Genomic DNA, 12892 nt, shown 5'->3' on the forward strand with positions numbered 1-12892 from the left:
GCGAAGCCTTTGCCTTGTTTAGCCTCCATTAACACGACTCTGCATCGGCGGCCTCTTATTTTAATCACAGCCCGCGAGTTTTATCGAGGCGCGGCGCGGCGCTCGCCGTGTCGCCGAACAGGGATCACATCATTAGCAGTGACCCCGGGGTGCTGCGCAAGGTGGGCACCCCTCGTAAAACAACACGCAGATAAGAGAGGCGCGCTTAAGACCCACAACTCCGCCTCTGTTTGGAGGCTGTGGACACCCTGTAAAAGTGTCATGTTCCTTTTAGCAGCAAAGTCAATCTATCATCTCCCCCCCCCCCCCCCCCTCCTTTAATCATGGAGGGAATTAAGAATAAAACAAACTGGGGCTCTGTTTGCTTACTCAGCTGTGAAGCTCTTCTGGCTGAGTAAGGAGGCCTATTAAGAGTTTCAACCAAGTTGATCTCGCCATGTGAATTGCTTGTTGCGGGTGGGTTTTGCATTGTGCATCGACTGACTGACGATGCTTTAATGAGATCTCTTCCCTCCTTGTTTGCGACTTTAGGCAACACCATCTCCATCCCCACGGCCACCGGCGCCAAGAAGCGCTTCTGGATCATCGAGGACATGTCGCCCTTCGGCAAGCGGCGCAAGACGGCCTCGTCGCGCAAGATGCTGGACGAGGGGATGATGCTGGAGGGCTTCCGTCGCTACGACCTGTACGAGAACTGCAAGGACCTGGGCTGCCAGTTCTCCCTGAAGGTGACCCACTACCACTGCACGCGCGAGAACTGCGGCTACAAGTTCTGCGGCCGCACCCACATGTACAAGCACGCGCAGCACCACGACCGCGTGGACAACCTGGTGCTGGACGACTTCAAGCGCTTCAAGTCGTCGCTCAGCTGCAACTTCCCCGACTGCCAGTTCTCCGGCAACAGCACCCACTTCCACTGTCTGCGCTGCGGCTTCCGCTGCACCGACAGCACCAAGGTGACGGCCCACCGCAAGCACCACGGCAAGCAAGACGTGATCACCGCCGCCGGGTTCTGCCAGTTCAGCTCCAGCGTCGACTGCGAGGTCGCCGACTGCAAGTACAAGCTCAAGTGCTCGCACTTCCACTGCACCTTCCCCGAGTGCAAGCACACCGTGGTGGGCATGTCCCAGATGGACTCCCACAAGCGGAAGCACGAGAAGCAGGAGCGGGGCGAGCTGCCGTCCGTGTCGCCCAAACGGGAGGGGGCGCACCATCTCGTCGGAGGCGTGTCCACGGTCCCGCCAACTTCGATTCGTCTTCCCTCGCCCTCGCCCGGCGGCCTCCACTCCATGTCCCACCACCACCACCACCACCACCACAACAGCAGTGCCCCGTCCATGCTGTACGCGTCAGGCAGCATGATGGAGTACACCCACCACCCGTACCCGCCTTCCTCCATCAGCCTGGATAGCTCCCTCAACCTGGGCACAGACGCCAGCAGCTCGCTGTTCTTCCTGAAGAACGCCGCCGGGCTGGGCCTGAACGACTCGCTGGACCTCAGCAAGAAGATGCACCACAACTCGGTGGCGGCGGCGATGGCGCCCGCGCCCGAGCCAGCGCCCCTCCCGCTCGGTCTACCAGCACCTCAGGACGACACCACGGGGACATCCGGAGAGGCCGAAGACGACCTGTCCGCGGAGGAGGGGCCCAACGCAGAGGAGGAGGAGGAGGAGGAAGACGAGGAGGATCTCAACACTGACTCTTATGAAGATTCTATGCCAGAGCCTGAGGGCGAAAAGGACAATGGCGAGAGTTTCAATGCTTCCGTTAACCACACTGACACTTCCCAACTGGAAAACCAAGAGGCTGGCCCATGAAAAAGGACGACTGTAGGAACTGAAGAAAAACCCTGTGTACTATGAACAAAACGCAAATTAAAGTGGCCTCATTTATCATGTTTAGAGACACTTCAGATGACAAAAAAAAACAACAACATGCAGAAATGACGGCCCAAAATGATTTATTATGATGTTTACAAGATGACCAACGTTATTAATTCAATTATGCATTAAAAAAATGAACGGAGACACACAGAATTTAGGCCCTCTTTTACCACACGGGGCGGCAATGTAAAGCATTTTACTACACATCAGTCTTTTTGTGTGTGCGTGCATGTTTGACTTTAATTTATTTTTTGTTTTGTTTTCACTTTTTTGTGTGTGGAAAAATATAAGAAAAACAAAAACAAATCTCTCTATATAATAACTATATATGTCAAGTGTGTGTGAACGTTGATATACAAAGGAAATGGCTGCCACAGTCGACATGAACTGCAGGGCCCTGGATTACGTATAAAAAGGGAAGTGAATCACTAAGGGGGAATTCTGAAACAGAATGTGTTCAAAACATTTGATCCTTTTTTTTCGGTATTATTCTACATTGAGCGCGAGGGCTGACATATTGCTTTGACTTGTGCCCAGCTCTCTCCACCAGTTGCAAGGTGTTCTCTTTTGTTCTCTATGACTTGTGGAATAGACCAGTGACTGCATGGTCAGTCTCAGCTGCAGACTTGCCAGCTGTCCGTCAAAACAGTTCTCTCTGACATTCTGCTAGTCGCTCAACTAGCACCGAAACCAAGCTCCGCCCTTGTAATTTTAACCCCTCCCCCTCCCCTCCCCTCCCGCTCCTGTTGAGGAATCAAGTTTGTGTGTGTGGATAGTGCACTTTTATATTAGCTGACGATGACGATGACGATGATAGATACTCATGAACATATATTTAAAAATATTTTTGTTACCATTTGCGTCATTGCATTACGATTTCGTTCTATGTTGTGTTGTTAGACAGAAGCATATCGATATGTAGGCAGGCGGGGGTCACGGTGGCTAGCCGGAGGTCAGGCTGACCGGCGGAGACGACGAGTCACTCGGAGGCGGCGTCAGGGAGTGTTTTATGTTTGAAAATGTACAGACAGAAAATGACGTTTCGACGCCATTTTGTTTTCCATTCACTATGGCTGTGGTTGAGCTCCTGTTGTAACGGTTTTTATTTAATATTTATGTGACCTTCCAATGAGACATTTTTAGGGTGTTATTGCACTTTTTAGGTTCATTTTTACCGTCTGAAAAAAAAAAGTATATATATCTTTTAACAGGGAATTTGCTTTAAGATGTTTTAGTTCACTTTGCTTTGATGCACAAATAGATGTTAGTGTGACAAAGAACTGTTGTTCTGTGATTTATTTAAAGACTGGTTTTATTTGCTTCTGTGATTGGACGGTTTAAGAAAATTGAAAATGGGCGTGCCAGAAATATGGCGCCCTATAAGAAACACTAATACGAACTGTGATTTAAATTAATTCTTAAGAAGATCATGACGATGCTCACTTACTGTAGTACTAAATTACAAACCTGTCAAAGCCACACTGGTTTGTATTGACCGAATGTGTAAGACCGAGGAGTGGATATTGTGATCGGGAATTTTCTCCTGAGCTTGGCATTGGAAAGAAATGATCATAATATAGGGAATAATGTGTGTAGATGATATTCCTCCAGATATTGTTTTGAGAAGAAAAAAGGTTGTACAGTATTTTCCTCTGTAAAAATAACTATATATGAACAAAAATGCTCTTTGATGAACAGCTTCCTTTAAAAAGAAAACCGTAAAAAGGAGAAATGGTTAATAAAAAGTAAAAAAAAATTCAAATAGCCTCACCATAGTTTGCTTGTGTGCGTGATCTTTTTTTAAATCATAATTCTACCTTCGCTCTAGATTTATGGAAAAAGTTCACACGTTAGGGCACTGTTCTGTTCATACGTTCATTGACGGCAATGGAGATTCCGTTTTTTACTTTGATATTTTTGCATCACTTTTGCAGGATTTCTTTTCTCCTTTTCCCCCCCAAAACAATGTCAAAAGCTCATACTAAAATACACTGATTTGAATTTATTCATGGATTTGTCTGTTTTATTTAACTTGATTTATCCATTGTCATTTTTGTGTGTTTTTTTTCTTCCTCTCCATTAATTGAAATTCTTGGTTTATTATATTGACTTTGCTGTGGGCATGCCTCGTTCACAGATTGAATTGTCTCCCTGGACTCAATAGCAAGGCAGTGCGTCACCATGTTTTTGTTTTCTGATCATGTTGAGAGATAGCTATCGGGCTGGGAGACATTGTGCACTTGAAATACAGTTTATGTGTGTGTGTGCGTGTGTGTGTGTGTGCGTGCGTGTGTAAAATAGCAGGATTTGTAAAAAGTTGAAAATAAAGAAAGTATAATTATGATGACAATACATTATGTACTGCTTGATAGTGCTTTAGCCTGAGGACATTTGGGGTGACGTGCGGAGGGGAAAGGTGCTGCTGGACGACCCCGGGGCCCCCGAGGGCCTCAGGGGGTTTGTACTGACTAACCCAGAGTAGCTGCAGGGCAAGAGGTCACAGCGGTGGCCTCTCTCTCTGTTATACTACTGAACGGTGTGTGTGTGTGTGTGTGAGTCTGGTTCTCTTCCCCCGAGAACGACACACAGCAGGAACACAGACCTGTGGAACTGTCCTGAAGCTTCCATTCATATTTCATGAATTTTCTTATTCATCTTCCCCTGCGTTTGTTCCACTAGACATTGAATTGAGGAAAGTGTGTCCCAGAATTTGGAAAATCAAAAACATCTGCATTTTTGCAGGTAGAGGAATCAACAATATTTGTTGATGGGGTCGCCCGTTTGTTCGAGCTTGACGTTCTGGTGAGAACAAGATGAGAGCCGGGACCATTAGGCAGATTTAGAGGCCTGCTACTGCTAACAAGATGGCTCTCTGTGTCTTGTTCAATGGTAACGGGGCACATTTTTTTAGTTTTTTCTTCTTTTTTTTCTCTCTCTCTTTTTGCCTTGAGCTATGTGCTGGGTTCTCCTCCCACTCCTTCAGTGTCACTCAGTGGCCAGTGTGCTGGTTCTGTCTGTCCCCCGTCTACAGCTGTTCCTGTCCTTCCTCCTTCTCTCTTCCTTGTGATGTTTTTTTTTAAATAAAAAAAACGGGTAAAGGCATCACCATCTGTCAGCCAGCTGGCATCCTGTATATAATCTACCAGAAAAAAAAAAGAATAAACATGAAAATTATATTACACAAAAACCAGACGGAAACGACCTCCAAATCCTGCATAGGCTGCTGCCGAAACGACAGATCGTTTTACTGTTTTAATTAACGGAGGGAAAAAAGATGGTATAAAAAAGTAGAGGGGAAATAAACGGAGATATATCTCCTCTGCTGGAAAAGTGTAATATGAACGCCGTCTACTACTGCAGCGTAGTGGCTACAGAGCAACATTTTAGCCTTTGTAAGATATATTGCACTTTTGGACTAAAAGCCATCTCCAGTTCGCAGTCAATTTGGCTAGATTCATAACCATTACCGGTAGGCAAATGAGACGTTTTATATGAGAAGTCGACAATGAAGCAATTGGAAAGAAAGTCTCTCTACTACTTGAATTTGCTGCCCTCAGCACTGCTGTTCATACTCTTCATAATGCTGATTTCCACTCGGATACATACAGTGCTGTTCATCCTCATTGTGCTATTATATATTTATGTTATTCCTTTTGTTTCTGCATGTCTTATGCAAAGATTGAGCTTTTCACTCAATGAAATAAAAATATACTGAACAAAATGTAGGCCTGCTGCTTCACTGCGTCAGTGTTGATGTCTCGTAAATATCGAGAAGAGTGTGAGTCATCTTTCAGCACACACAAGTACACGTACACCTCTCTATCTTCTCACACCATCAAGTAGGCTACGATATGTGCACCAACTGTGCGTGTGTGTGTGTGTGTGTGTGTGTGATGGATATGCAACGCATGCTGGCCACCTCTGACGTGTGCTGGGTTGATGTGCCAAGAACAGGTTGAGTTGGGGGGGGGGGGCAGTGCAGAGAGAGGGAACAATCAGGTCTAGGAACACACGACAGGTGTGCACTGCATATGTGGTCACATGATGCCTATAAGGCAGATTAGGCCCCAAACAGATGAAGCGCTGCTTAATGGCAGCTTTTATTAAGTTCACAAAGCGTGGAGGGAGGGGGCTGAGCAGAAGCAGGTGGAGGGAGGGGGCTGAGCAGAAGCAGGTGGAGGGAGGGGGGGGGGCTGAGCAGAGGAGAGCAGAAGCAGGTGGAGGGGGGGGTGGGGGGCTGAACAGAGGAGGAGAAGCAGGTGGCTGGGTCTGTGCACTCGGAGATGAAGATAGATATTGTACGCTGGAGTCTGAAGAGGGTCGCCACTGTGGAAGGATTTATGGAGATTTGCCTGGCCCGGACTCGCCGCCCCCCCTGCCTGTTCCCTGAATCCTGCAGTAATGCAGCCATAGAGAGGAGTACTGGAAAAGCTCACGGAGAAAAATGTTCCGGCCATGAAAGATAGGCAGAGACACTGATCATAATAAGATGAGATTATCATCGCTGTGGGAAAATTGGGCCACTGCAACTGCATATAGTAAAAGGATACACAGGAACAAATATTGTAATAAGAATGGGGGTTTTGTGAATATACTCAACTGACAATATCAAGATTTTTACTTGAAAAGTATGGATGAAATAATGATAAGTGCAAACCTTTAAGCCCATGGCACAGTGTGGTCATTCAGCTTCTCATCCCTCAAATCCCCACTATCACCTTCCTAACCTTAACTACGTTCCCTTGTCCCTAGTACCACCACCACCACCCAACTCCCCCTAGCCACCCCTCCAATCCCAAGTCTCTACAACCTTCCTATCTCTAGCTATGGCCCCTATAGCCTCACTAATCGTCAGTGGCTGAATGTCCTGACTTTGCCATCATCTGACCCCGGCAGGGCCTGCTGGCCCAGCGCCGTGGGAAACAAGTATGGATCACATAGCATGAAGACGGTGTGCAAAATGGCAGCAGTAGAACTGAGTGAGACAAAAAAATGTGACATGCAATAAGTGAAAATGACAAAAACCAACAACAAATAGAGAGAAATATGAGAATAGGAAGAAAATATATTTGAAAATTATAAAGAATATCTCCAAAAATATACTTATTCACATTACTGGGTCTACTCTACAGAGGGCCACACGTGTATGTGCATTGTGGAAAAACTAAAGACCTTCAAAATATATTTACTAAAAAAAAATATATATATATAAAATTGAGTATGTGGAGTGTGTTTGTTTCAAGTTCTGTGTCCGGCCACAGCTATGTCGTTATACGTGCGATCGGGCTGAAACCTTCAGGGTGTGTACCTGTGTGGCACTGGATTTTCTAATTAGGCTAATAAACTAATGATGTGATGTCATCAGTGATGATGTCATCAACAATGATGTCAAAAGTGATGTCATAAGGGCACGCGTGCGCACGCGCGCACACACACACACACACACACACAAGGAGGCATTGTGACAAGACTGATCAGTGATGTCACACACACAAGGAGGCATTGTGACAAGACTGATCAGTGATGTCATAGGGGGGCACACACACACACACACACTGATGATGTAATCAGTGATATAATAATGGGACACACACACACACACACACACAAGGAGGCATTGTGACACAGAAGAGCACAGAAGTGCCCTGGCTGTACCTTTGGGGGGGAGATGGGAGTGGGACAGGGGCTGGAGGCACTGTAGCTGTATCAGCTCACCATAGATGGGGTGGGAGTGGTTGTCTCAAATGGAGTTGAGTTGAGTCCTGATCCTCCCCTCTGCTCCTCCTCCAGTGTGTCCACTCCACTCCAGGCTCAGCCTGTCTCCCTGCTGTGCTGCTGCTGCCTCCTGCCCGCCACGCGTGGATTGGGAGCTTTAGAGATATAAACACTTCTTGGAGGCAGAGTTGCACACGACACGAGGCGGATTGAGTGCAAGTTAGCTAACGGGCAAAGCTGAATGCAAAGAAGGAACTCTGGTCTAATCTAAATATAAATAAAAATTATAAATGTTAATGACTTTTTAAATAATTCAGGACGCCCAGATCATCACCAGAAAAAAGAATGCACTGATTGAAAGAAGTAGCCTGTTGCCATACACTGAATGACCTGGTTGACCCCTGAAGAGACAGTCTACCCTGTCCCCTCTTGAACCATAATCTCAGTGCTGTCGAACCAGTCCAGCTTGTTGTTAATATGCACCCCAGGCATATTTCATAGATCATGTACGCACCAGTCACCAGCTAGCCGCACCAGTCATTCTAGCGCTCCGATGGCCCATTTATGGTTCACATTTTTGGATGAGATACTTCCCTCTTCTCTTTCAGCACTCCCCCCCCCCCCCCCCCCCCCGTTAGACCTCTCTTTAAATCCATTGCCCTTTGCAATAGACGTTCATTTATCTATTTCTGCATGCGTATGGGCTTATTTTGGAAAGACCCTCGTCACACGGCAGAAAAGGGGGCTGTGTGAAAAAGGCTGCTTTGCCATTGGTAGCAGCTGTTGCTGCTGAGACACCCCTGAGGAAATGGAGAATTGGACACACATTCAGCCAATTTACCATTAACAAGCCCTTATTGGATGCAGGGCCATAGGAGCATGCAGCTTTGCCTCATGTGCTGCTGTTTATGCTGCTATTCTTCTTCTTCAACATCGGGGTTTGTGGTCGTCTCGGCATTTGTGATCGGAGGTGAGAGTGCAATGTTCAGTGGAAGATCCCAAGTCTTATACAGTTCCAGGCAAGGTGCTCAGGATAGTCATTTCACAAAATAAAAAAACTGTTATTATTCAAATAGGGAATTGTATGAGGTTCTCCAACTACATGAAAATGTCATAATTTAACCTGTTAAGAATAAACTGGGGGGGGGGGTACTTTATGTACTTAACAGCAACCCGAATAGCTACATGAATTTCTGCGTCCATGGAAGAATCACTATTAAATTCATCCATAGGAAAGTCTGAGGACTCGCAAGATGAGATAATTTCAAACTTCAAACACAAAAGCTGCTCTACAAAGATCAGCAGAAAAAAGACATTTCCAGCCCTTTTATATTTTCCACATTTAAATGTAACCACACCAAGAGAACGAGGATGTTTTTCAGCTTTTCAACATAGCAACCGCTGGTCAACGGATATTGACTTCACCCGCCTCTATGATTTCACCCATTAATGTGTAATTATCTTTTAAGGATTCTATGCTTCACGAGGCAGGGAACCACTATACGCTCCCCGACCACTCCACGCTCCCTAACCACTCCACGCTCCCTGCTTTTGAATCAGATTATTCTTCCTTTCTGCGGTGCCACACCTGTGTATGTATCCGGCTGGGTCACATTTTCTCTGCTTTTTTCCGTAAACACACCTTACATTCTTTGGAGGGAGGTGGATCTCAAAATCTTTGCCTTTCAACAGATTTCTTTTCTTTTTTCTTTTTTTCTGTTGAGGCAAAGATAACAAAACATTCTTTCTCACACTTTTGCTGGAACATTCTGCTCATAAAAACAAACAACGGTGTGTTATTCACCTCAAAAACCAGAATAACTGGATAAAATCCTGGCTAGTTCAAACAGAGCAAAAGTTGAGCTAAGGTCCCTGAAGACGCTGATAAGTCTTTCGTAGCTGCAGGCTGTCTATGTACCACATAGATTTTTTTTTTAAATACTCTAAATGAATCCCCTGTATTTAAATATGTTTCCTTATACCAACCTGCTAAACATAGTGGGTGGGCAAAGAGTAAGGAAACATGATCATAATAATACACCATATGACATTTAGTGGTATTTTATCATTAGTGATGTGTCATACAGTAGGTCAATCAATACAACAGCTCTCCATGAGACGCATGAAATACTTCAGCAGTCTATGAATATGAACGTTACTGTTCCCTGGAAAGCATGTTAATTATTTTAATGCACTGGGAGGAAGGGTCCCGTAGGAAGGGACAAAACACTGGGCACTTAACACTTGGCGCTTTTTATATGGAGATGGGGGAAGAAGCTTTTCAACATAACTAAAATGTTATAATAACGCTCTATGTTCAGAATGTCACCTGCTCCTTGTGTTGAGTTGCATGGATTCGCTGGCTCCATTTGAAGTGAACATATTTCCAAAGGGGGGTGTGTGTGTGTGTGGGGCGGTGTTATGTTGCACGGGAGAGATTTTATTTGGTAAACACACTGTTGTCGTCGCACAAACACAAACAGAATCCAACGGAAAGATTAGCGTGGAGACCCTTTAAACAGCTTTTGAAAAACGAGCCGCCTGTCAACGCCGTTACATAAATGTTTACCGAGAAATACCAAACATTGTGTTCTCTATTTGTTTGACTTTGCCTGAAGTTTGCCCATCGCCCTAGATTACTCATTCGCAGTGTTAAACACCACTTTGCCAACAGAACAAACAACTAGTAGCGCGGGACGGCAACCAGAAACGAGCGCGTCGAGCGGTTGAGCCCGCCTGGCACGTGGCCACGCGGCCATTACCCTTCAAGTAGTTTGCTTAAAAATGGGAGCAGAGGTCTCCAGAGTGGAGTGGGGGGGAGTGTTTCATCACTCTATAAGTCTTTTCCAAAAGGAGAGCGCTCGGAGCAAAAAAAATCTAATAGCCCGATGCTCTCTCACAAGCCAGAGTCATTCTCCTTCCACTTGAATGGCCACAGTTGCAGCAGCACTCACTGGCGAGTGAGCGGTGAGGCCCGCGCGCTGCTGCTGCTGCTTTCTTGGCAAACGGAGACGTCCTTAAGTGGCGAGCTGTAAATTAGCTTAATTTGACGCGAGTCTGAGGGGAAATGGGATCGTTTTCTTTCAGGGGAAAAAGCCCGGCAGATTGGCCGACAATAAGCGGGAACGGTCCAACATGGTGTTTCTGCTGCGCGACGACGGCTGGAACACAGAACCGACAGTCAGCGTCTGACTGTAAAGAGCTGTAAAAAGCATTGGACCTCTGGCACCAGCCTCGTGTGACTCATTGTTATGTGAATACATAACTATAAAAACGGGATAAGAGTCATTCCCATGTATGAAAATGATGATTTTCCTCTTGAAGTGGCTTTAACGGAGTGCCTTGAAAACCAGGAGCAAAACATCACCCTGCACTTTGCAAACACTAATTTAGCTTTAGCTAATGCCAACATAACTGTGTAGAGTCCAGCTAGCTAGGTTAACTATCACTGAAGTTTACTTAAGGAACACTCCGCCAATTTTCAACCAGCTTGTATCATTACCACATCAGTAGTATCGGAAAACTAAACAGTTTTGCAGTCATTCATTTAGTTTGACAGTTATAGAGTTGATTTTAGTTCAATTGTGGACCAGTGATGTCATTCATGCACAAACATCACTGGTCCACACCTTAAATCGAATCAACTCTCAATAACTGTCAAACTAAATGTATGACATCAAAACGGTTTACAGTTTTCTGATATACTACTGATGTTGTAATGATACAAAGCTGGTTGAAAATCAGCGGAGTGTTCCTTTAAGGTTGGAAAAACACAGTTGCAGCAGTTGGGTAGTTTCAGTATTCTGTGGGGGGTTCGTTAAATTGTTGCATAACTTGCATTGCAATTGGATTTAAAGCTTAATCATCAGCTCCGTTTTCCTCTTGAAAGGCTCTTGAATGTCACCGACCCCGGTGAGCGTTCAAGAGCCTTTAAAAAGACTGGTTTCAGTATCACAGCTGTGTCCTTCATAAAACAGAGCTGGGCAACAGGTGGCCATGATGTGTGTGCTAATCTTCCACATTATGGTTGTGATAACAGACACTCTATGCCCCCGCTCAGTTAAAACGTAGTCATTTATTATGGAATACATCAGCAATGTGATATTTGTAGCAGCAAAGGTTGGGAAGATTCTGCTGTTGCTAATAATAGACAATGTCCATCATTCACTATGGGTTTCTGTTACCAAAGGAATTTTGTGAGTACCGCAATCCTCCAAAACAAGCCGTTGGGTGTCCAGTGAGGGGATTTTGGGGATTATTTTTTTCACTCACTCTCCTTCTCACTGAGGGCATGAAAATATGGATTGTATTTCGCTTTGACATCCATGCCAATTTTGGAGGACAAGGTCAGTGAATATATGGCCCTCCCTTTTTCAGAGAGACCATCCCCATCAATTCTGGCACGTGGTAGGCCTGCATGGTGGGTGGAAGGTCAGCCCTCCAGGCAGTGGGAGGAGAGCTAGTAAAGAACAACTATGATTAGAATTGATGATTCTGTAGCTTGGAAAACACTGTCACCAGAAAAAAACACACACACACACACACACACACACACACACACACACACACACACACACACACACACACACACACACACACACACACACACACACACACACACACACACACACACACACACACACACACACACACACACACACACACACACACACACACACACACACACACACACACACACACACACACACACACACACACACACACACACACACACACACACACACACACACACACACACACACACACACACACACACACACACACACACACACACACACACACACACACACACACACACACACACACACACACACACACACACACACACACACACACACACACACCAGGAAAACACTGTCACCAGAGAGCCACAATCTAAAATGAGAAACTAAATGAAGACTTTGATGACAGAGCTGAGTCAGACTGAGAGAGACAAGGTTATGATTAAGGATTGAATTAGCAAACTACCTTACAAACTCAAAGGAATATTTCACCCCAAAATGAGAATGTTGTCTCCCTCGTGTCAGTCAAAAGTCGAAACACTGGTGAAGTTTGTATGTCCATATAACCAATCTATATGATATATTATACTATATTATCTGGTTTAACCCCGACCCAAACCATAACCCTAACCTTAAAGGGCTACTTTGCTGATTTTCAACCAGCTTTGTATCATTACAAAATCAAATCAGTAGTATGCAAATGAACAGTGTTTAACTTCCCTCCATCTTGCCTGGTCCGAGAGCTCCCTGTTCATTCGCAGAACTTCCTGG

At 45.4% G+C, this 12892-nt stretch overlaps 1 protein-coding gene across 1 annotated transcript in view; it reads left to right on the forward strand.

Annotated features, from left to right (window-relative positions):
- The window catches only part of casz1 (castor zinc finger 1), a gene marked incomplete at its 5' end in the record, with an annotated part of 42785 nt that extends 37701 nt beyond the window's left edge, over window positions 1–5084 (forward strand). The window contains one exon of the mRNA XM_083641236.1: window positions 532–5084. Coding sequence (XP_083497362.1) covers window positions 532–1817 — 1286 coding nt within the window. The remainder of the gene's footprint in view (window positions 1–531) is intronic.
- Window positions 5085–12892: the final 7808 nt, after the last annotated feature.

The sequence above is a fragment of the Poromitra crassiceps genome (genome assembly GCF_964638095.1).
Source record: "Poromitra crassiceps genome assembly, chromosome: 8".
NCBI lineage: Eukaryota > Metazoa > Chordata > Actinopteri > Beryciformes > Melamphaidae > Poromitra > Poromitra crassiceps.